The 26,152-nt window shown below is 44.8% G+C and overlaps 1 protein-coding gene across 1 annotated transcript in view; it reads left to right on the top strand.

Annotated features, from left to right (window-relative positions):
* The window catches only part of LOC126260950 (uncharacterized), a 62,026-nt gene that overhangs the window by 35,013 nt on the left and 861 nt on the right, over positions 1–26,152 (top strand). Inside the window, exons 4-6 of the mRNA XM_049958461.1 lie at positions 5,289–5,412; positions 6,267–6,419; positions 15,071–15,246. Coding sequence (XP_049814418.1) covers positions 5,289–5,412; positions 6,267–6,419; positions 15,071–15,246 — 453 coding nt within the window. The remainder of the gene's footprint in view (positions 1–5,288; positions 5,413–6,266; positions 6,420–15,070; positions 15,247–26,152) is intronic.

The raw sequence follows: 26,152 nt of genomic DNA, 5'->3' as shown, positions 1-26,152 counted from the left end.
GTAGTACACACATCAAAAAAGTTTTGCATCGCCCCGGTTCCCAGAAATCTTCAAGACAGACGTTGACTGTGGATATAGTGTCATAGTCACAGTCCTTTTGACTGTTCAGAGACGTCACTAAACCCGCCCAAAGATGTAAACAACCACGCATGAGCAGCGCCTGGTCAGACAGCTGATCAGTTCCACTCATTCCTCCAGGAAGGAGGTACACGGCTCGTGTTGTCTGTAGTTGAACATGCCTACACGGTCAATACCGCGGTTGGACCGCCTCCGCATTGTAAATTTGTGCCAGAAAGGGCTCTCAACAAGTGAAGTGTCCAGGCGTCTCGGTGTGAACCAAAGCCATGTTGTTCGGACATGGAGAAGATACAGAGAGACAGGAAGTGTCGATGACATGCCTCGCACAGGCCGCTCAAGAGATACCACTGCAGTGATTGGCCACTACCCACGGATTATGGCTCGGAGGAACCCTGACTGATGCCGAAGCAAATGATGTAAGGATGTCAGTTGTTCTGTCACCAATGATCGCATTTTCAACACTTCCATTTGTATTCTTTTCAAGGTCAACAATTTTGCCTTTACACGCCTAACTTCGCAATTCGCAAAGGGGCGTGATCCGCAGCATCATAAAGTTCACGCACGATTGAATAATAATATTCGTAATTTCTCCGAATGTCTCGATGTTTGCCTGAGCCTCGGTTTTGCCAGCTGTGTGCACCCGTCAAGTATGGAAGAGTACTTCCTAGTGGACTGTAGAGTACGCTCCCACACGGTTCGCATCACGTCATCGAGAGAGGGGTCAGCTAGGTGAGCGACGTTTAACATCCACGGAGTGCGAAACAATCTGACTGGTTGCCGTTCTAGTTTGAGAGTTGTAGTCACAGCACAGTGATCCGTAAAGGAAGCTGGGATGATTTCAGCATTAAGTGTACAATCGCGCAGGTAGTCTGATAAGTAAAACCTATGTAACCTATCCAACCTGGTACTAGAAGGCGTAGTAAAGTGGGTAAATTTAACGAGTATTTACATATCCAGACGTCTTGCAAGCGTAAAGAGTGGACCAATTCATGTAATTGACGACAGAAATTAAAATCTGGAGATTGATCTGCAGGACACAACACACAGTTAGAATCACCACCCAACAGAATACCTGGAGGACCCTGACGCAACAGATAAAAACGCGAACGATCCACTGCGCGACCAGTGTCAGAAGGAGCATATAAAAGAACCAAAGTAAGACTAAAAGGTTGACAACCTATGCCCCTGCCAGAATCCAAGATTTCCACCTCAGCAATAGGAATGCCTTCGCGAAAGAATAAGGCGGTCACGGAGAATATTCAGGTGCTACATTAAAGATCACACGAAAACCAGGTAAGGAGAAATGCCTAAATAACACCTCCTATAAGAAGACTATATCCGCACATGAATCAAACATGAACTGACGCAGCGAAGCCAATCGTAATTCTGATTTCACACGATTAACATTGAAGGAAAGGAACGTGTAGGCTGTACAGCGATGTACGAAACATCCGAACAGAATTAAGTAGATAGCTGAGAGCCAAGGTCCATTGCGGAATCCACAGATGAGTCAGACGTCGGGGGTCCAGAACCGCCGCCATCGCAACCTTGTTTCTGAGATTTCTTACGTGCCACCACACGGTCAGGTTTATGCGCTGCTTCTGTCGGCTACGAGCCATGGCGGCCTCTGTAGACGGAGGTTTGGGAGGGATCATAGGCACAGCTTCCTGTCCCTCAGGACTAGGGGCATGTAATACACTTCCAGTCAATAAGGCGGAAGCATTCTGTGGAACTGCCAATGCAACAGACGATACTTGGCCGCTAATTTTATTCCCTCAGGAGTTGCAGTGGTCAGAAAATTCAGGAAACCGTCAGCGGCTGAAGACGAAGCAGCAGGAGGACACTGCATCGTCTCAGACTAAGGGGGGGGACTCCGTTCCCTCTCGATACACAGAGAGTGGGGGGGGGGGGATGCTGGAGATAACATCTTCACCACTCACCGTACCACGGGCGGGAGGTATCGCAGGATCCCTCTTGACCAGTAAACATGACAGGGACGCGGTAACCACACACCTGTAAATGTGATTGAATACTGCGTTTCACTTGATTTTCCACAGAACGAATTCCACTGCAACACTGTAATCTGTGTTGAGTAGACCAGAGTTCACGACGGACGTTTTTCGAAGTACCATAATATGTCAATGCGTTCTTTAGAAGGTTGTCATTATCTTCTGGCGGGAGGTTGAACACTCGAACATCGGTATATTCAATTTCAGCATCAGTGAGTGACACCATACTGACGGAATTATCGCGATGTTTGAACGGGACGTGAGAACCATGTCGCGACAGTAATCTTTTAACGTGAAGGAGATCCATAAATTTCACTTAAAACACGTACTCGTCTGCACCAAATAAGCGGTGTGGACCTGATCAGAGTTCATACTCGTATTGTATCGACAAACCAATCGTGGATTTCTAAAGACCCGGGCTGCACGTGTCGCGTTGTTTTACAGAAAGTAAAGCTCACAGTACCTTTTCGTAGAATGCACGTTGGAGCCTTCATAGCCATTGCGGAGCAGTCGACGGCGCTGCAAGTAGAGGAACACAAACGGACAGGAAGGCGGAGCGGAGGCGCTACGAGTCACTCGGCAGACAGAACAACACTAACAAGGAAAACTCCACACAAGCGACGCTGTGGCGAGTGAAGTAAACAAGAACCTTCCCGCCCGGCCCTCGAAGCGGACATTTGCTGGGACAGCGCGTTGGGCCCCTCCCCTCACTCAGAGAGCCACCCACGATGGCGGCCGGTGGGCAGCGCAGGGTGGCACGCATTCCTCTGACCATTCCCGTGCGCTGCATGATGTGACAGTGTTGCCGGCTCCTTTCAAAACGGGCACATCCTAATTCTGCCAAAGAAACTTCTTGAATCTGGATGTGGAATAGCGTCCGGACCTCCGAGTGTGGCAGTTTCTCTTCACCGGCTATTTATTCTAGCCATGTTGGGAAATTACGGATCTAATTACACTACTGGCCATTAAAACTGCTACACCAAGAACAAATGCAGATGATAAACGGATATTCATTGGACAAATATATTATACTAGAACTGACATGTGATTACATTTTCACGCAATTTGGGTGCACAGATCCTGAGAAAACCTAACCTAACCTAACCTAACCTAAACTCAGTATCCAGAACAACCACCTCTAGCCGTGGTAACGGCCTTGATACGCCTGGGCATTGAGTCAAACAGAGCTTGGATGGCGTGTACAGGTACAGCTGCCCATGCAGCTTCAACACGATACCACAGTTCGAGTAGTGACTGCCGTATTGTGACGAGCCAGTTGCTCGGCCATCATTGACCAGACGTTTTCAGTTGCTGAGAGATCTGGTGAATGCGCTGGCCAGGGCAGCAGTCGAACATTTTCTGTATCCAGAAAGGCCCGTACAGGACCGGCAACATGCAGTCGTGCATTATCCTGCTGAAATGTAGGGTTTCGCAGGGATCGAATGAAGGGTAGAGCCACGGGTCGTAACACATCTGAAATGTAACGTCCACTGTCCAAAGTGCCGTCAATGCGAACAAGAGGTGACCGAGACGTGTAACCAATGGCACCCCAAACCATCACGCCAGGTAATAGCTAGTATGGCGATGACGAATACACGCTTCCAATGTGCGTTCACCTCGATGTCGTCAAACACGGATGCGACCATCATGATGCTGTAAACAGAACCTGGATTCATCCGAAAAAATGACGTTTTGCCATTCGTGCACCCAGCTTCGTCGTTGAGTACACCATCGCAGGTGCTCAGGTCTGTGATGCAGCGTCAAGGGTAACCGCAGCCATGGTCTCTGAGCTGATAGTCCATGCTGCTGCAAACATCGTCGAACTGTTCGTGCAGATGGTTCTTGTCTTGCAAACGTCCCCATCTGTTGACTCAGGGATCGAGACGTGGCTGCACGATCCGTTACAGCCATGCGGATAAGATGCCCGTCATCTCGACTACTAGTGATACGAGGCGGTTGGGATCCAGCACGGCGTTCCGTATTACCCTCCTGAAACCACCAATTCCATATTGTGCTAACAGTCATTGGATCTCGACCAACGCGAGCAGCAATGTCGCGATACGATAAACCGCAATCGCGATAGGCTACAATCCGACCTTTATCAAAGTCGGAAACGTGATGGTATTCATCGCTCCTCCTTACACGAGGCATCACAACAACGTTTCACCAGACAACGCCGGTCAACTGCTGTTTGTGTTTGTGAAATCGGTAGGAAACTTTACCCAAGTCAGCACATTGTGTGAGTGCTCTGAAAAGCTAATCATTTGCATATCACAGCATCTTCTTCCTGCGGTCAGAGTGGCCGAGCGGTTCTAGGCGCTTCAATCCGGAACCGCGCGACCGCTACGGTCGCAGGTTCGAATTCTGCCTCGGGCATGGATGTGTGTGATGTCCTTAGGTTGGTTAGGTTTAAGTAGTTCTAAGTTCTAGGGGACTGATGACCTCAGAAGTTAGTGATCAGAGCCATCTTCTTCCTGTCAGTTTAATTTCGAGTCTGTAGCGCGTCATCTTCGTGGTGTAGCAATTTTAATGGCCAGCAGTGTAGAATGGCACACCGAACCCAGAACCTTTACGCTTGTTTTTCACCCTCAAAACTCTATCGATACAGCGGTGGGGCAGTCCTGTTCAAAGCTTCGGACTTTCTAGCCTAGCGCAACTGCGAGAAAAAATATACCGAAGTCTGAGAATGTACGAGTGTTCGTTTTTGTCTGCCAGGGAGTGCCATAACAGTGTACACTGAAATATTTTTTCTGCATACGAAGTCGGATGAAAATTACTTTTTTAATCGCTGGGGATATTGTGCAGACTGGTTGTGATACTAGCAAAGCCTAGAATTAGCCGTTTTTTTACTGCTACTTCCTGACTACACATAGACAAAGACCCTCCATTCCGAAATATGTGTCCGAATATCCAAAAAATATACTATTTTTACTGTTTGGATTTGCTTCAACTCATAAAATGCGATATTGCCAATGCGAAATCAGTAAGAAGCGCCAGTGACACCGACAGTTCATCTGCAGTTTATTTAATAAAACTGTAGAACTGCAGACTTTTTATAATTTTCTACCTGACAATCTGAGTAGTTCATTGTGTAGTAGAACGTTCATTTTCTTAGGAATGAGTTGTACAGTATCACCTGACCAACTGCGCTCCGTCGACTGGGAAGTGCACTTCGCTCCACACAGGCATAATGTTTTGCAGGTTTTGGTGGACGATGTGTCCGGGCTGGACGTGGATTACGACTGGGACTCGCAGGAGATGTTCGTCAAAATGGAGCGCTTTGGTGTCCCCATCTACAGAACCCGTGTCTACTGGGTGTCGGAAGGTACGCAATCTCTCTTCTGAAATTCTACAAATTATGAAAGTTGAGTTACTGTCTTCGACATTCGAGAGCTACTGTAACTACCCCATTATGCTACGATCGCCTAATTACTACGATATTTACATTATCGGTTTCGGAAATTTGTTGCCATCTTCAGATGTGATAATTAATCCGTTAAAAGCCTCATCATAATATATAAAAATACAAGTTATTCATTCTGAACATCATCAAACGGTAGAAAGTATGTAGTAATTAACCGCAACTGTTTCGTCAGTACAGAAAAGGAAGAGGGGAGGGGTTGGATCACTAGTTTCTCCCCCTGTTCACACCACACCAGTTACTTTTCAGTATTTTCTTAGAACCATGGGAGTTCTTTGAATGAATCCTAAATGATGAGCAATAATATCGATATCATTTCGTAGAAGATAGCTTATGTGTCGTTTTCAGTTTCTCCAATAAAATGTACTACCTGCAAGAAATTTGCTCTTATTTGTTTTCAACTTATTTGGAGAATGTCAAATGAAGCGGATATGAACAGAAGAAAATGAAAAAAATCTTGATTCCTAGTCTACTGATGACAGATTGAAAGATCGTTGCGAAAGAGTCCCAGTTTCCAAATGTATCATTGTAGTAAGCATAAGCACTAGGTGGTTATTAGTGACTTTAGCAGTATCACTATGTAACAAACGTCTGGTGACTCGAACATTTGACAGAAATCCACAGATGGAATGATCTACACTCCTAACAGGGCACTAGTTGAGGACTGCGCACTTAGATGTAGAATTCATGCTTGCACCATAATAATTTATTATAATGTCGTCAGCTATGCAGTAACAGCAGACTCCCATGATGCACAGATGAACTGAACGAAGGGCGCAGCACGTGGAAGAACGGCCTCGGCAGCGGTCTCTGGTTCGAAGGCAAGAACGGGCGTCTGGAGATCCCCATCGAGCAGGCGAAGATCGAGAGCGACACGCCGTACACCGAGCAGGCGTGCATCCCCACCATGGGTGAGTGTGGCGCATGCGCATGCGCTCGCCGTGAACAGCCTCAGCTGGGATTTGCGACTACTTATCAATTATAGACTGCAAACAGCTAACGTGTGTTCATGTGTGAAGATAGTGAGTGAGAGAGAGAGAGAGAGAGAGCAAAAGCTACAAGAGCTTGCGTTGCAGGTTGCGTATCTAACGGCTTACAGGGACAGCAAAAATATGATTTTCAGTACTTCACGTAATTTTTTATAACCCGACGTTAAAGGTATAACGTTATAAGTCAAATATTAAAGTTCATATATCATGAGGCAACGTAACTCATGTTCTGCGGATTACCCAAACTGTATTCAGCCAGCATCTGAGAATGAGAACTCTTAGCGACTTCCAGTAAATTTTATACATAACTTCAATACTTTTCGAAACTTTTCCTCGTCTACCCCCCCTCTCCCCCACCCATCCGACACGAGAAAAGAAGGGCAAACAGATTATCGCCCACCACATTTTTGCTGTTCACGCAGTAGAACTCCAGCATCAGTTATGACCTATTATTACCACTGACTATTTGCAACACATTTTGCAGACACTATTCACATATACCACTGAATATATCCGCAAAGTTAATGCCGGATCGCTGTAATTAAAGTGCACCTTCTAACGGAGGTCCAGTGTGGGCTGCAGTTAACATACGGCAGTCAAACTTGGTAGAGGTGCTGCTCCGTTCATGCGGAACCACTTTGTGCTGGAAAACAAATTAGTTCCAGTTGTGGACACCAGGTGCAAATCTGGCACTGTACACTGTCTGTATGACGGTAAGACGTCCACGCTATCACTTGACAAGCCGTAACTTGGACGAACAGTATGGCTATCGAGAAGAAAGACGCTGCGCTGTCAGTGAAGCCGTTGTATGTGAAAGGCAGCAATTGCAGTGATGCAATGAGAGAGCGGCCGAATGGTCTACAGAGAGACCTGATGTCATAACTGGTTTAAAGAAGATGACAATGAAATACGAAACCACAGGAGAGCTTGGTGTGTCACCTGGAAGAGGAAGGCGTCCCACCCCCAATGGAAGTTACTGATGAGCTCGTTGTTGTTATAACTGACCATGCAGCACTTGTCCGGGTAGTGCTAGGTCTCATACAGTGTCACGAGACTTGTCCATCCCACGGTCAACAATATGGAAAGTTTTGCGGTCTATTTTACACTGGCATTCGCACACGATCCAGACGGCGCAGCAACTGAAACCTCATGATCGTAGCAACGGTCTGAATTTGCTCTTCGATTTCTGGCGTGGATCAGATTTGATGAAATACAGCCTGGCAATATTCTACGGGGCGACGAGGCACATATTACACAACAGGCTGCGATGAATACACACAACTGCCGAATTTGAGGTACTGTTAAACCGTGTGTTGTTAAGAAAGAGCCACTGCACTCGCCGTATGTGACTGTGTGTGTGGATTCACAATCAGCTTTACTCTAGATCCATTCTTGGTAGAGGAGACTACACCCAGAGAGCCTGACAGGTGTAACATGACGTCTGCACGTTATCGAGACCTCCTTGCACTGCACGTGATTCCTGCTTTGGAAGAGCGCAGCTGCCTGGAAACCCTTGTCTTCATGCAAGATGGGCCACCTCATGTCAATTGCCCAGTGAAGGACCTGCTTCAAGCTATCTTCCACGCACATCCTATCTCCAGGGGTTTTCCAGATGCATGGCCTGCGAGATCACCTGATCTGAAGCCCCGTAAGTTTTTGCTCTGGGGCATCTGAAGGAAAGCGTGTACCAGGGATACGTTCTACCTGATCTGAAGTACAGTACACACAAAGGCGTTGCTCAGAGCCCACCGGAACTGCAACGAGCAATTGTTGATCACGTCGTTTCACACATACAGCATCTCGTCGAAGCCTCCGGTGCTTACATCGAACAAATTGTGTAAGCGCCAGTTAATCATATCACTTGTTTGACCTCAACTGATCATGTCCCGTTCCTAATCCATTACACATGCAAACGTTTATACAGGGTGGTCCATTGATAGTGACCGGGCCAAATATCTAAAGAAATAAGCATCAAACGAAAAAACTATAAAGAACGAAACTTCTCTACCTTCAACGGGGAATCCCTATGCTGCTATGGTTGGCCCCCTAGATGGCGCTGCCATAGGTCAAACGGATATCAACTGCGTTTTTTTTAAATAGGAACCCCCGTTTTTATTACATATTCGTGTAGTACGTAAGGAAATATGAATGTTTTAGTTGTACCACTTTTTCGCTTTGTGATAGATGGCGCTGTAATAGTCACAAACATACGGCTCACTATGTCCGTCAACCTCAATGCATTTGGCAATACGTGTAACGACATTCCTCTCAACAGCGAGTAGTTTGCCTTCCATAATGTTCGCACATGCATTATCAATGCGCTGACGCATGTTGTCGGTGGATCACGATAGCAAATATCCTTCAACTTTCCCCACAGAAAGAAATCCGGGGAATCCGGCCGGAGTGGCCATGCGGTTCTAGGCGCTGCAGTCTGGAGTCGAGCGACCGCTACGGTCGCAGGTTCGAATCCTGCCTCGGGCATGGATGTGTGTGATGTCCTTAGGTTAGTTAGGTTTAATTCTAAGTTCTAGGCGATTGATGACCTCAGAAGTTAAGTCGCATAGTGCTCAGAGCCATTTGAACCACTTTCTTTCTTTCTTTCTTTTTTTTTTTTAAATCCGGGGACATCAGATCCGGTAAACATGATTGCTTCGACGACCAATCCACCTGTCATGAAATATATGAAATATGCTATTCAATACCGCTTCAACCGCACCCGAGCTAAGTCCCGGACATCCATCATGTTGGTAGTACATCGCCATTCTGTCATGCAGTGAAACATCTTGTAGTAACATCGGTAGAACATTACGAAGGAAATCAGTATACATTGCACCATTTAGATTGCCATCGATAAAATGGGGGCCAATTATCCTTCCTCCCATAATGCCGCACCATACATTAACCCGCCAAGGTCACTGATGTTCCACTTGTCGCACTCATCGTAGATTTTCCGTTGCCCAATAGTGCATATTGTGCCGGTTTACGTTACCGCTGTCGGTGATTGACGCTTCGTCGCTAAATAGAACGCGTGCAAAAAATCTGTCATCGTCCTGTAATTTCTCTTGTGCCCAGTGACAGAATTGTACACGACGTTCAGAGTCGTCGCCATGCAATTCCTGGTGCATAGTAATATGGTACGAGTGCAATCGATGTTGATGTAGCATTCTCAACATCGACGTTTTTAGATTCCCAATTCTCGCGCAGTTTATCTGCTACTGATGTGCGGATTAGCCCCGACAGCAGCTAAAACACCTTCTTGTGCATCATCATTTGTTGCAGGTCGTGGTTGACGTTTCACATGTGGGTGAACACTTCCTGTTTCCTTAAATAACGTAACTATCCGGCGAACGGTCCGGACACTTAGATGATGTCGTCCAGGATACCGGGCAGAGTACGTAGCACACGCGCAAGCATTTTGATCACAATGGCCATAGAGCAACACGATATCGACCTTTTCCGCAACTGGTAAACGGTTCATTTTAACACGGGTAATTTATCACGAAGCAAATACCGTCCGCACTGACGGAATGTTACGTGATACCACGTACTTGTACGTTTGTGACTATTACAGCGCCATCTGTCACAAAGCGAAAAAAGTGGTCCAACTGAAACATTCATATTTCTTTAGGTACTACACGAATATGTAATAAAAATGGGGGTTCCTATTTAAAAAAAAACGCAGTTGATATCCGTTTGACCTATTGCAGCGCCATCTAGCGGGCCAACCATAGCGCCATTTGGTTTCCCCCTTCAAGCTAGACGAGTTTCGTTCTTTGTAGTTTTTTTCGTTTGATGCTTATTTCGTGAGACATTTGGTCCGGTCACTATCAATGGACCAACCTGTATACGTGTTTCTTGCATCCGCAGGCCAGGTTTGCGGATGTTGGTCAGAAGTGAAAATAATTTTGTTTCCCAGCATAAATCTGTTCCACAATAATTCATTACAATATCTACCAAGTTTCGCTGCCATACGAAAATGGTGGGTGTGATACAAGTCAGGGGCCGCTGTAGAAGCGTGGGGGCAGGTTGAAGTGCAGCGGCTCAGCCGTCATGCCGAAGGATGTCCGAGCTGTGGATCGAGGCGGCAGATTCGCAATGATGGCCGCTTTCGACTAGACTGTCACTGTTTTGGTTATTCTTTTGTTTCTCTTCGAGAAAAAAGCTACTTTTCATTTTCGTAAGACCTTTTCTTTCGTTCCCCGCTCACCTTGAAAGTAAGCTCACAAGCCTTCACAGATCTGCAAGTGGTGCGAAACTTTTTTTACCATATTGTATAAATGTTCCAGCTGAAGGTCACAGGTGCTCCTAAGGCTGTTCGCGGATTTTACTGTTGCGTGTAACATAGTAGCAGTGCCGTAAAAGTGTAGCTGGAGAGTCTGCAGAGGAGGGGCGCTTGGTGCAGCAACTCATATTACATAAATAAATGTAACGTATTGCGCATGATTCCGAGATGGAAACACTTCCCTGGAAAGTTGTGTTCTGGGATCAACAACAGTATGGGAAGTCCAGTAGCTGAACAACCTATTCTGGATCATACAGGCTTACGCTAGATATTATAACTGGTGAGATGATCAAAGGAAGGTGTTGATGTGTTGCATTAAATATGTACAAGAATGTGGGAAACTGGGAAGTGTCCAGAAGATTGGTCAAAGTCTCTCTTTGTCCCCCTACACAAGAAAAGGTCAATTAGAAACTTCTCCAACTACCAAAGTGTTGCTCTCATATCCCACGCAAGCAAATTTTTGCCCTAAATGTTGAACCAGCGTTTGACGCCATACATTCAGCCACGCATATCCAAAGAACAAGCACGTTTTGTTGAAGTAAAACGGAACTCGCGAATAGATTTTCAACGTACGACAAAAAATCGACAAATCGCGGGAGTTTGTCTGCATATGGTTGCTTGACTGTAGGAAAGCGTCTGTGTGAGTAAAGTTGTGGCAGCTGCTTTCAGACTTTGGTGTCCCACCGCGCTCGACAGCGTGGATCGGTATTCTATACAAAAACCACTTCGTAGCTGTGAATACAAGTGTGTTCTTACCTCCCAACTGTGCAACGTCCATGCAGAACACTTCATCAGTAAGACTCTTGATGGTAGGACTACAGGCACTCAACTTGTGGAAGAACTATTAACAAACTCCGATTGGCTGATGACACTGTGCTTTTAGCTGGCAGCGAAGACAAACTTGCTGAGCTGCTAACAAAAGTAAACGACATTAGTCTATCATATGGATTGGACCTCAATCTCAGCAAGTTCAAACTATGGTAATTGTTCGAGGACCACAGGTTCGACTCGCACTAAGGTCAAAGGAAGTGGAAATCATGCGTTCTTCCATCTATCTCGAGTCATCCATGTTCGAGATAGGAAGCTGTAAAGATGAGATAAGAAGACAGATCACGCTAGGGCGAGTTGCTACGAAGAGACTGACCGACATCTGACAGAAGAGAGCGCTAACAGACACCACAGAGGTCTGCATTGTTGAAACACTCGTGTTTTCAGTTACGTCTAACCTTAAGGCCAGGGACAGCTAGCGTATTGATGCACTCGAGCTTCGTTGCTGGGGCAGAAACAAATGCACAGAAAGAAGAGAGTATGTATCCGTTATGTCATTATCTTCAGGTACCTACAAAAAATAATCACGGAGAGGAAGATGAAGGCAAGAGACCGAGGTGAAGAGAAGCGTGCACGTGGTTGGATCAAATCAAGGAGATCCTCGTTCTGTTCGTTCAGCACCTTCTAAGAGAAGATGGGAAGTGTCCAGGCTGAAAACACTTGGTTCGTCGGGTCACGACGCTCGACAGTGAACACAACGACTTGTGATAACGATTTCGTATGATTGTTCGGAAGGATCGATAGTTCTTCTGTTACATTATTGGAGATAAATAACTGGAAACAACAAACATTTTAAAATAATTAATAGTATCCGTGTGGAGCGACATCGTGACTGGACTGCAGCGACGGTGGCAGTGAAACGACGTTGGCGTAGGGTAGCTGGCAGTGGTCTCCCTGAGGCGGCTCACGGAAGGGCACAGTCGGTTCCCGCCAGCCGCGCGGCCGTCGACGGAGAAAATGTAAGAGCGTTTTCCTAGGGTGCACTGTTTGTGAAGGCGTTACCTATTTTTTTTAAGTACAAGTCTGAAGTTAAGGAAGAAAAACAAGTAACTTACTTGAAGTTTCTACAGAGGAAAACATCAGAGAGCTGGGAAACATAAAAGAAACAGGAATATTGTGAAACAAATAGTGCGCAAAGCACACGAAGTATCGTGGCATTCGAGTCAGAGTATGTGGTATGCACTTGGTACGAGCTAACATCAAAAGTATCAGGTAACCAGACATGGGTTTCTGAAGATCAGGGCTGCATGTTATGAAATCAAGAACTCACAGTACCTTCAAGTGGAACACTCTTGTATGCCATGCGAAACAAACACGAGCGGATTACGCCGGTGTCAGATACAGACACCCAGCGAATGACGGGACGATACAGTGACGATGTCCACACACACAGACAGAAACGCCACGAAGCTAATAACTCCCAAGAACTGCGACGCTGAGGCGAGGAAGTTATGTAAGCAACGACCTCCTCGCTCGGCGCCCAAGGCAGAATTATAACCGCCAGACCACCAGGCTAACATACTGATAGGTAGTCCAGGTGTAGGTTTTGATGAGCGAGTATCAAAATACACTGAGAACCTAAAGAAACTGGTGCACCTGCCTAATATCGTATGGAGCCCCCGCGAGCACGCAAAAGTGCCGCAACTCGACGTGGCATTGTGTCGACTAATGTCTCAATTAGTGCTGGAGGGAACTGACACCACGAATCCTACAGGGCTGCCCTTAAATCTGTAAGAGTACGAGGCGTGGAGATCTCTTCTGAACAGCACGTTGTAAGTCATCCCAGATATGCTCGATAGTGTTCATTTGGTGGCCAGCGGAAGTTTTTAAACTCAGAAGAGTGTTGCTGGAGCCACCCTGCAGTAATTCTGGTGTCGTATTGTTCTGGAATTGCCCAAGTCCATCGGAATGCACAATGGACATGAGTGGCTGCAGGTGATCAGACAGCATGCTTACGTGCGTATCAGGGGTTGCAGATGACTCCAACTGCACACGCCGCACACCATTCCAGAGCCACTCCCAGCTTGAACAGTACCGTGCGGACATGCAGGGTCCATCTATTCGCGAAGCTGTCTCCATATCCGTACATGTTCATCCACTCGATACGATTTGAGACGACACTCGTCCAACCAGGCAACATATTTCCAGTCATCAACAGTCCAATGCCGTGTTGCCGGACCCACGCAAGGCGTAAAAGTTCGTGCCATGTTGCCATGAGGGGTACACGAGTGGGCCTTCGGCTCCGAATGGCCATATCGATGATGTTACCTGAATGATTCGCACGGTGACACTTGTTGATGGCCCAGCAATGAAATCTGCAGCAATTTGCGGAAGGGTTGCTCTTCTGTCACGTTGAACGATTCTCTAAAGTCGTCATTGGCCCCGTTCTTGCAGGATCTTTTTCCGGCCTCAGCGATGTCGGAGATTTGATGTTTTACCCGATTCCTGATATTCACGGTACGCTCGTGAAATGGTTGTACGGGAAAATCCCCACCTCATACCTGCCTAGGAGATGCTGTGTCCCATCGCTCGTGTGCCGACTATAACACCGCGTTGAAACTCACTTAAATCTTGATAACCTACCATTGTAGCTGCAGTAACGGATCTAACAACTGCGCCAGACACTTGTCATATGTTCGGATTGCCGTCCGCAGAGCCGTATTCTGCCTGCTTTACATCTCTCTCTATTTCAATACGCATGCCTATACCAGTTTCTTTGGCGCTTCCGTGTATGTGACATTTATGGCCGTATCTTTTTACTGCAATGACTTAGTTTTCATTATTTATAACGGCAAAGGACCATAGACAATAGTATTTGACATAAATTTGAACTTAATTCCTTCACCCGTTCCTGGAAAATACGGCCTTGGCAGTCGGACAAAGAGACAGACTCACAGACGGATAACAAAGTGATCGTATAAGAGTTCCGCTTTTACTGACTGAGATAAGGAAACCTAGAAACTAATAATTGCTGACTAAACCGCTCGCCAGAAAAAAGTTTTTTGTTTTTATTTTTTTATTTTTATTTTATTTTATTTTATTTTATTTTATTTTATTTTATTTTTTTGCCTGCAAATTACCTTCAACTTTGCAGGCTACATTTCCGTATTCACTGAAAAGTTGTGATAAAATTTTAGTAATTAGAATTTATTATTGCAGAAATCGTGGTCTTCTAGAATGGGGAGTGACTTTCTTAAATTAGTCTTCAAAGCCGACGCTCAATGGGATCTCATTTTTTGAAGGTGATTAGGCCTATATCAGTTTGAAAACCCACTTACACTCCTGGTCCAGTAAACCGAATCTTAATGACTTCACTCTGCACCACTGGTACGCAGCATCCTCTGTCATCTGTTAATTCCATTCATATCATGACCTTTACGTTCCTTGAACGATATAAATGCAGATTGCAGGTGGTGAATTGTTATTCCCGCATTACGTAAGGAAATCTTCCTCGCGTCCACAGGCACGCACTACTACTACAACATGACGGAGACGTCGGACTGCTCGCAGTTCTTCCCCTACTTCCTGCTGGTGGACGGCGGCTCCGGGAAGCTGCACGGCGTCGGCTTTCAGACGTACGGCAAGGCCAGCAAGAAGAGCAGGAACTGGTTCGAGGCCATCCCCACTGCCGCCATCAAGGTACGTGCAGCAGTCCTGTGCGAGAGTGTCACTAAAAACATACTAAGAATCCCTGAAAATCATACAGTAACTTTTCAGTTGCTCAAGCTCAAAGAGAGAGTTTTACACACATTTTCTAGTTAGTTTTGGCCTGTTTACAATTTTTTTTATTTCCTCTGACCTGTCCGATGTGGCCTGCGACGATTTCCTCCCCTCTTCGTTTCAGACTATCGGAGGCATCGAAACCTAACGAAACAATACCAACCTCTTAGACCCTCATGATAATCAACATGACGATTTCCACCAAACATGATCGTTGGTTTCGAGTATCGCATATTCGTGAAGGAAGAATCATAGCACACTCAAAACAATGAGAATTATTGACTCCCATAGGATCCAGCTAATTCATACCTTCATAGCCGGCCGGTGTGGCCGTGCGGTTAAAGGCGCTTCAGTCTGGAACCGCGTGACCGCTACGGTCACAGGTTCGAATCCTGCCTCGGGCATGGATGTGTGTGATGTCCTTAGGTTAGTTAGGTTTAATTAGTTCTAAGTTCTAGGCGACTGATGACCTCAGGAGTTAAGTCGCATAGTGCTCAGAGCCATTTGAACCATACCTTCATAACTACATTCGCCCGTTGGAATTGGCATTGTGAATATGCTATCGACTTTTTTTTTTAAATCTAATCACCAGTTCTGAAAGATTCATAGTCCGTAGGTTGAAGTTCGTATTTGTGCACACTGTCTGAGTTTTCATTAATTTATTTGTTCATTGAGTTATTTATTCATGTATTCAAATTTGGGGTATCATACTTTTTTAAGAGTGAATTAAAATACTGTTAGTAGTGATGTTTATTTTGATAAAAACTACTAAGAACATAAATTTAATTTGCGACTGAGATGGTAAAATAAACGATAAACTTCAAACGTCAATAAAATTGCGGAATTTATCGCGAGGAATATGCATTGCAACTAAAATTCTAAGTATAAAAGCTAGATGAATTGTTTTTAATATCAGCGACGTGCCACATTAAGAAAGGAAATACCGCAGCCTGTTAGTTGCTTATCATTTTCGGAGATTTTTCGAATCGGCTGTAGTCTTCAGTTGCCTGTCGTCTGTCATAAACTCACTACAATTTACTACGTGTACAGATCAGTTGTATTTCATCGAATGATGAGATCACAGCGAATAATTATATACTTTGAATATATTTCATTATCTTTGTGATACAGGTGATTGAACTTCCTGTGGCTGAATTATGTCACACAAATTATTACTTTCATTGCTTATTAGTTATTTCTTCTTGTCCATATGAATTTGACCTTTAAAATTATAAATTCATTGTTTCTTTCGTGGGATTACAACGTCTTTCTCCGGATTTATCATTTATTTTGTCTTAAAGTTTAAATTTCTAGGGATCTTGCACCATTTCGTAGATTCTGATGCTGCATTATGATTTACTCTCTAAGCTGTGTCCTCGAAGATTGTTATGCAAATGGTTCAAATGGCTCTGAGCACTATGGGACTTAACATCTGAGGTCATCAGTCCCCTAGAACTTTGAGTGGCCGAGCGGTTCTAGGCGCTACCGTCTGGAACTGCGCGACCGCTACGGTCGCAGGTTCGAATCCTGCCTCGGGCATGGATGTGTGTGATGTCCTTAGGTTAGTTAGGTTTAAGTAGTTCTAAGTTCTAGGGGACTGATGACCTCAGCAGTTAAGTCCCATAGTGCTCAGAGCCATTTGAACCAACTTAGAATTACTTTAAACCTAACTAACGTAAGGACATCACACACATCCATGCCCGAGGCAGGATTCGAACCCGCGACCGTAGCGGTCGCGCGGTTCCAGGCTGAAGTGCCTAGAACCGCTCGGCTAAACCGGCCGGCAAGATTGTTATTCCTGCTAATGTGAAATCAGTTGGAGTTCCATCTTAATGTACGTCTTTCAACTGGCGTCCAATCATTTTTTCACTCTGTCGTGCTAATTTCTACAAATTCCCCGCTGAATCTTAAGAAAGACAGATAAAATTCTCTACTTCCGTCAAAATTGTAGCTGCGTATTTAGGTGGAAATGGACACTTATTATCAATATATAAACAATGGTGTGAACCTTTCTGATACACTAGCCTCGATAACATGTGTGAATCTCATGTTGGTTGCCATGTTGCCCGTTTAGTTGCACTTACCAAAATCTGACACTGGAGTATTCATTTACGTACTTTTCTTCCTCAGCTTCTATACTGGCACCGTGTCAAGCAAAGCTGTTCAATTATGTAAAGAGTCACTATATATCTCAGTGAGTACTGGGAAAGTAAAAAGAAACAAAACGAGTCAAAAAACAAGAAAACCAAAGATTTGCCACGGTGTATACGGTATATACAAATGACAGGAATTTGTAGTTTTTTTTAAACTAAGATTCGACGCACGAGCAAAAAATAAACTAAATAAGCAAACCCAGCCGCGGGTAACAGTTGGTATTACATTAAAAGTAGACCTTTTAAATAGTTTTATGAGAGACAATATAGTTTTTCTATTTATATACGGTATAGGCTTTTATGTTTTCCTGTTTTGTTGTCTCTGTGCTTGACGATGTACCCACGTAGACTGCACTGCGTCATGTTTGCCGACCTCACAGTTTACGCTGTTCTTATTTATTTTTTCTCGTAACTTAAAATTGAATTAATATTCTCTACGCTCTAGTGTACGGCGTACGTAACCATTATCTCACCAAAGCATTAACCGACCACTCGTATTAATTAACCCACTACACATGTGTAATAATATTGTCGCAGCAGACGCTGAATAGCACCGTGGTGTAGTGAATGTGATAGTCCAGCTAGAAGATCTTGTCTCGTAGTGGTAGCGCTAATTACGCCCACAGACTCGGCATGGGAGGTTTCTATGGCACACAGCTGTTCTTAAATTAACGGCTCTGCAGTTGCTACGCACATGCGTCTTGGAAGGATCTGCGGTTCTCGGCGACAGTTGTCCACAATTCACTGAATCCATTCTCAAATGAGACGACAGAGCCTGGGATGACCAACTTATTCTTCAGTGCTATGCTTCTCTTAAATTCCACTACAAGATCCGTGGCTTGATGCATGGCTTGACACGTGACAGTTATCTTTCTAGCGCTGACTGCAGGAAGTATCACTTCATCCGGCTCACATAGTCTCCACACACTCGGATGCGCATCTTCCTGTCCACAGTATCTCATCTCGTCTAGCATAATCTTCGAGCGACAACAATCCATTGCTGGAAAAGGCCCATCCGAGAATGACGTCATGACTATTGTAAGACGATGAATTCTAAGGGCTGTGTATAGCTACTTATACCCACACGAATGGTATATCTTCCTGTAGGTTTTACATATTTCCCACCAGCCACCTTCAGCACAGACGTTTTGCTGTCGAAAAATATGGTTTTCTGCAACTGGCGACTGTACTTCTTCAAAACCACTGAATATGATGCTCCAGAGTCCACAAGAGCTTGGGCTGGTCGGCCATCCATGACGATATCGACGTAGTTTCCTATCATTTTTGTAGTGATCGACGGCGGAGGATTTTTCTCTTCGGCGGCCGCACCTCCAAGGAAGGTCACAGCCTTTAGTTTTCCAGGTTGCGGCTTCTAAACGGCGATGGAGACCTTGGCCGGCGTGTTGAGGAGCGTCCTCTGCAGCGGCTCGCCTGTGGTGATGGTGACCTACGTCGTCCTGCACCCACATCTTCTTGTTCACCTTCGTCATCCCGGAGTTGGAGTCGGCTAGGATCGATCTGCTGTCTTCTGGCGCGGGCGTCAGCAAATATCTTGTGGACTCTGGAGCATCATATTCAGTGGTTTTGGAGAAGTACCGTCGCCAGTTGCAGAAAACCATCACAGACATCGATACGACGTTTGGAAGCCGTTCAAACTTCTTGCGTGTAATTCTTTTTTGATGCATTGTCTCGATATACTGGCCCATTTTGTGGAGTCGTCTGCTGTCGGAAACTCCTTCAGGAGTAGGGCTTGATACATGTTCTCAGGAATACCCTTCATGAGATGTGCAACCTTATCTTCCTCCTTCATTCGAGGATCCACTATTTTACGCATCTCAAAGACGTCTTGAATGTAGGATGCTGTTGTTTCTCCTGGACGCTGTGCCCTGCACTTTATCTTCAGCCTTGCACTTCTGTCGTTGTGTGTCGGCGAAATACTTGCGCAGTTCCGCCTGGAATACTTCCCAGCTTCTGAACTTCTCCTCGTTGTTCTCATACCATTGCCTGGTAGTGCCCTCCAAGTAGAAAAATACGTTAGCCAAACACACGGTGTCATCTCATTTGTTGAATTTGGCTATACGCTCATATACCTTCAGCCACTTCTTTGCATCTTTTCCATCTTCACCAGAGAACCCGGAAGGATGTCTCATGTGGTGGCACACAGCTGCTGTCATCGTAAACGTTCTCTTCTTCTTCTGTCTCCAATAGATTTCGATCTGTTGAATATGGCTCGAACTTGGGTTTCTCGCCACGCAAAAAGCGGCTCTACCGTGGTCTGACGGGAGCCACTGTGTCGTCGATAATGTGCGCTATCACAAGCTTCAATACCCGGCGCCTCCATCAGAATAATGTCACGTAGAAGAAGGTGTAATTAGATGAATGACGAACACTAATTTCACTTAACGAAGGTTTATTCAGCACTTGCACATACAAGAGCGCGGAGCGAACTGCCTCCGGCCAGAACACATACAATTTATAAACAGCGACAGAACATTCCAGTACAGTGATTCTTAACATTTTTGGGTACTTCTAGAATGTACTCGGACCTAATATAGAAATTAAAACTGTGCAGTCCAGGTGAGTTTTGATCTCACGACTCTCGATGCAACAGTTTAGTAGCACATTCACTACATCACGGTGCTCCTCAGCATCTGCTGCGACATTAGACGCTGGGTATCGATCCCAGTACCTCTCGCATGCCAAGCGAAAGATCAGAGACACGTTCCACGTCTTTCGAATGAAGCCCTATAAGGATCCTGCAACCCAGGGTAAATTGCAGTACATTCTAGAAGTATCCACAAGAATCACTGTATTGGAATGTTCTGTAGCTGTATGTATACTGTACATGTTGTGGCCGGAGGCAGTTCGCTCCGCGCTCTTGTATGTGCAAGTGCCGAATAAACCTTCGTTAAGTGAAGTTGGTATTAGTCATTCATCTAATTGCATTTTCTTCTATGTGACAATATTTTCTCTAACTACTAGAACAATAGTTTTTATGAAAAATTTTCACTGCTATGGTTGCGTTTGCTCTATCAAGTACGTATTTTACAGTACGACTTTAAAAATATGTCCTCTCGTCCAGATAATAGACCAGATGGAATAATCGTTCATAGATCCCATCGCAGGAAAAGGTGGAACAGCTGAACTTCGGCAGCTCTAAAATACGGGCTCTCGACGTCTTGGAATGTTCCCTAAACACAACAGATACACTACTCAGACGACTCGACTAATATATTTCTTAGATTATTTATGAATATGCATCGCAAAATAGTTTGGATGCTATTTTCTCGTTATTTCCTCTGGTGTTTCGTATCAGCTGCACTTTGGAGGAGGACCTCAACATAAGGTTATCATTTCACTGTTCGGTTCTTAACCATTAAATTTCGTCTATAGAATTCTATTTTCATACTAAGATTATGTTATCGAACTCTGTCTTCGTTAGAACAATTTTCGATGCTCCTCCTCGAACTGTTTCAATCCATTTCACTTCTCGTAAAGTCGATGGCTTTGCGGCACAATTAAATGTAATTCAACTATACAGGTTTCACTCACCGGAATAGATATCGGTACGCAAGCGACAGCTTGTGCTACCAAGTATGTTCCAAAGGGCCGCGCGTAAAACCTGGATTCCTCCGGGGCTCATACCTCGGTTTCTGCTAGTCATATAAAGGCAGGGTCAAGCCTTTTGAATAGCCATTGGATTATGGACCATTTGCGTACCCAACAGGACGATCGTCTTAGTGTCACCATACTACAGTACAGGGTGAAAGTATGATGTTACACAATTATTTCTCTTTAGATAAATGGAGCAAATCAGTTTCATCCTACGGGGGTTGTGGACGCCCCATTAGAAAACACGGAAAAATTTTGTGTGCCGTTTTTTGGTACCAAAATCGAGTCGCGGATTCGACGACGTCTATGCACAGCAAATGACTGAAATTTTTACGGTATGTTCCTAAAACCCCAATCTCAATCTCGAAAATTTTCGTAATATCTTTATCCGCTTCCGAGATAGATATGTTTACAGTTACTCTAATTCTATATGTAAAATAAACACGTAAAATCCGGTGTGAGGCGAAAACATAGTTTATAAAATGACGTAGCACCCAGAAATAAGCTGTAAAATGTCTCCGTTAGCATCAGAAGGGCTCTGGGAACCCCACCACGATGTAGTACAGAAACATACGCAAAATGTTTGTGCACGTAAAATCCTGGTCTGAGATGTAAAATTAGTTTTGCGTTATTTCAATTTCACATACGTGATACATCAAAATCTTACTGATCCAAAAAGTTTTTTCATATGAGTGACATGCCCTCTTGTGGAAAGGGAAATAAGGGAACCAGCGAAAAAGTACTCCTATGGGAGCACAAAAAAGGCTAGAGTGCTCCTATTTCAAAAGACCGAGAAGTGGGTATCAGCTGCCTCACTGTATCTTTCTCAGTACCTATTCTACCTTTCTCAGCGCCTATTTAAATTTTCCCATAACTTATAGCATGCGAACATGTTCGCGCTTTTTTTATGCTGAGAGAGCAAGATAGTAGACACTGCTTGAGCGAAGGAAACAATGGCAGTGTCAGAGAAAGAGAGGGACAAAGTAGCAGTGGAACACAGTTGACAATTACAGATCAATGCTAGCAAAAGAATGAAAGAGACAGTTATAGTGGGAAAGGAATGAAGAAACGTAGAAAGTGGAAGTGGATGAGAGCCAGTGATAATAAGAGACATAATCTCTGACAATAACAATGAGGAAGAGAGAGATAGGAACAACAATAAGCGACAGCAGCAGTGGCGAGGAATAAATGAGATGGTAGCACTAAGAGAGAACAAGAGGGAGACAATGAAAGTGAGAGGAGACAGTAGTAGTAGGAAACTGTGGCTGTGAGACAGCAGACAGTGACAGATAGAGAAACACAAAAAGATAATGGTCTGGACGAATGAGTGAGTGAGAGTGGGCAAGTAGGATTGAATGGGTATGACTGACTTACAGCAATGGACTAGCGGGTGTGAGCGAGTTTCGGTTAGGGGAATCCATGTTATGACACAAATATGTTCACATGCCAGAATTTTTGTGAAAACTTTTAAAGGTACTGAGGGAGGCAGAACGAGGCAGCTTGTACTCCACTTTACAGTAAGTCTTTTAAACGGGAGCATATTCGCCTTTTTTGTGTTCCGATAGGAGCATTTTTTCGCTGGTATGACGACAATAGTAACAGAAGCCGATCAAAGTTAAGCAGGGACTCGGCAGTTGTCATGAACGCAGGCACTGTCTTTGTTGAAGACAACTGATGCAACATCCCTCCTAGTTAAACCTTAAATCCGCTGTCGCGCTCACCACGGTGTAAGAACTATTTCTGTCGAACTTTAATACTATAATAGTTGTGACAAATTATGGAAAGGTCTTGGTAGGGGGGAGTCTGGACCTTTCTTAATGACTGGCTACCACTAATAGTTCCTTGGTACGAATGAAGTAAATTTGGTATAGAAAATGTTCGTTCGCCATCGAATCCTGCGCGAGTTCCGTGAAAGCTGAAACACTGGCGGTAACTTCCCAGATTAATATGACAATTTTGCTATTCAGATTGAATTAAACGTATCCTGAGACGTGACAATGTCTAATTGGTGCTAGCAACCCAATAAGTAGATAGATAGCAAGCACAAACCAATACGGAAGTGTTAGCAGCAATGTGTCTGAACAATGACCGTCCTCTTCTGTTAACCTTACGCATACTTCATGCTGTGAATAACAGTTCGTGTATCTTTTTTGTACTTTTAGGAACGATCGTTTCACGGTAAAAATTTCACTCGATCTCGATAACAATGATGTACAGAGGACAGTTTTTGAACTATACGACATAAAATCGTCGTAACTTCTGAACGGTTTGCGTCAGGACGTTGAAACTGCACGGTTAGTCGCGGGGCATGGAGGAAATTAGTATGATGTGACGCCTATTTCCATTTGGATGGATTCGTCAGCAAGGAAAATTGGCGCATTTGGGAGACTGAGAATCGCATTTCGCGATCGAGAAGTCTCTTCACCCTCTACGGGTGACAGTGTGGTGTACTATGTCCAGTCACGGGATAATCGGTGCGATATTCCTTGATGGCGAGGTGACTACCGAACGGTACGTGAGGGTTTTGGAAGAAGATTTCATCCCCATCATCCAAAGTGACCCTGATTTCGACAGGATGTGGTTCATGCAAAACGGAGCTCGACTCCATCGAAGCAGGACGGTGTTTGATATCCTGGAGGAGCACTTTGGAGACCGCATCCTGGCTCTTGTGTACCCAGAGACCGCTGGCATGAGCCTCGACAGGCCGCCGTATTCTTCGGATCTCCTTTTTGTGGGGCTGTATTAAAGACAAAGCGTACAGCACTGCTGGGCTGAAAACAGCCGTTCATGGCGTCATCGACTGCATCGATGTTCCGACACTTCAGCGGGTCATGCAGAACTTCGCCATTCGTCTCCGCCACATCATCGCAAATGATGGGAGGCATACCGAACACGTCATAATATAAATTCGAATATCTGTAGTGACGTCTACATGTTGAATAAACTGCGCACACACCGTAGTTTGTAATTAAGTTACGTTTGTTTCATATAGTTCAATAATTGTCACCCTGCACTAGATGCGGTGGTCTTCAGTCCGCAGACAGGTTTGGTACATCTCTATCCGTTAATGTACCGTATGCAAATCTCTTAGTGCTCGCATCACTATTCCAACGTACATCCACTTGAATGTGTTCTCTGCACTCAAACATTGGTCTTTTCTACCGCCCTTCATAATCAAACCGAATATTCTTTGATGCATCAGGACGTGTCCTTTTAATCTGTCCCGTCACTCAGTCACTTTGTGAACTGCACGTTCACCTCTCCTCAATTCGGTTCGACACCTCTTTGCTAGTAATCCGATTTACCCGGGTAAGTTTTTAAGTTACTGTGGCATGGTAAGATAAATAAAAAAATGAGTTTTCCTCAAGATCTACTATATCTGTAGCACTTGTTGGGTTTTGTTAATAATCGTACTGCGAGTAATAATAAATACACTATGTGATCAAAAGTACCCGGATACGCCCAAAAACATATGTTTTTCATATTAGGTGCATTGTGCTGCCATCTACTGCCAGTACTCCATACTAGCGACCCCAGTAGTCATTAGACGTCGTGAGAGAGCAGAATGGGGAGCTCCTCGGAACTCACGGACTTCGTACGTGGTCAGTAGATTGGGTGTCACTTGTGTCATACGCCTGTACGAGAAGTTTCCAAACTCCTAAACCTCCCTAGGCCCACTGTTTCTGATGTGATAGTGAAGTGGAAACGTGAAGGGTCAAGTAAAGCGCAAAAGCGTGCAGGCCGACCTCGTCTGTTGACTGACAGAGACTGCCAACAGTTGAAGAGGGTCGTAATGTGTAACAGGTAGACATCTATCCAGACCATCACACAGGAATTCCAAACTGCACCAGTATCCACTGCATGTGTTATGACATTGGTGAGAAAAATTGGACTTCATGGTCGAGCGGCTGCTCATAAGCCACACATCCCGCCGGTAATTGCCAAACGGTTCCTCGCTTGGTCTAAGGAGCGTAAACATTGAACGATTGAATAGTGAAAAAACATTGAGTGGAGTGACGAATCACTGTACACGATGTAACGATCCGATGGCAGGGTGTGGTTATGGTGAGTGCCCGGTGAATGTCATCTGCCAGCGTGTGTAGTACCAACAGTAAAATTCGGAGGTGGTGGTGTCATGGTGTGGTCGTGTTTTTCGTGGAGGAGGCTCGCACCCCTTGTTGTTTTGCGTGGCACTGTCACAGCAGAGGCCTACATTGATGTTTTAAGCACCTTCTTGCTTCGGTGATGGCGATTGCTTCTTTCAATAGGCTCGAGCACCTGTCATAATGCATGACCTGTGGCGGAGTGGTTACACGACAATAACATCGCTGTAATGGACTGGCTTACACAGATTCCTGACCTGAATCCTACAGAACCCCTTTGGGATGTTTTGGAACTCCGGCTTCGTGCCAGGTCTCACCGACCGACATCGATACCTCTCCTCCGTGGAGCACTCGGTGAAGAATGGGCTGCCATTCCCCAAGAAAACTTTCAGCACCTAGGCGAGGCTAAGGGTGGGCCAACACCATATTGAATTCCAGCATTACCGATAGAGGGCGCCACGAACGTGTAAGTCATTTTCAGCCAGGTGTCCGGATACTTTTGATCACGTAGAGTATATAAAACTATGGTGTGTCTGTTTGTTTAAAATCGCCATCTTCTGTCATGGGATTTTCACAGGAAACTTGAGGATAGCTTGGGGCACCGTACAGGCTTTCTTTAATCAAAATAAAGTGACCGAAAAGAAAATATCCTACCTGAAGGATTTATCCGTTCTAATATTATAAATGCGAAAGTAGCTCTGTTGCGCTTTCATGACAAATCCGCTGAACCTATTTAGATAAAATTTGGTACGGAGGTAGCTTGAACCCTAAGGAAGAATAAAGGCTATTTTGGAAAGTGTGTAGTACGAGATACTAATTGATTTGACGAGTATTACGTCAATTAGGGAGAAATATTTACTCTTTGAAAAACCGATTTACTCTTTGACTTTTGAACTTCACCATATTTGAGAAAATGCTATCATCGATTGCTGTGTGTGCTACGTGAAGTCAATCAAA

The sequence above is a fragment of the Schistocerca nitens genome, chromosome 5, assembly GCF_023898315.1.
Source record: "Schistocerca nitens isolate TAMUIC-IGC-003100 chromosome 5, iqSchNite1.1, whole genome shotgun sequence".
Classification (NCBI taxonomy): Eukaryota; Metazoa; Arthropoda; class Insecta; order Orthoptera; family Acrididae; genus Schistocerca; species Schistocerca nitens.
This window is presented reverse-complemented; position numbering and strand designations above follow the sequence as displayed.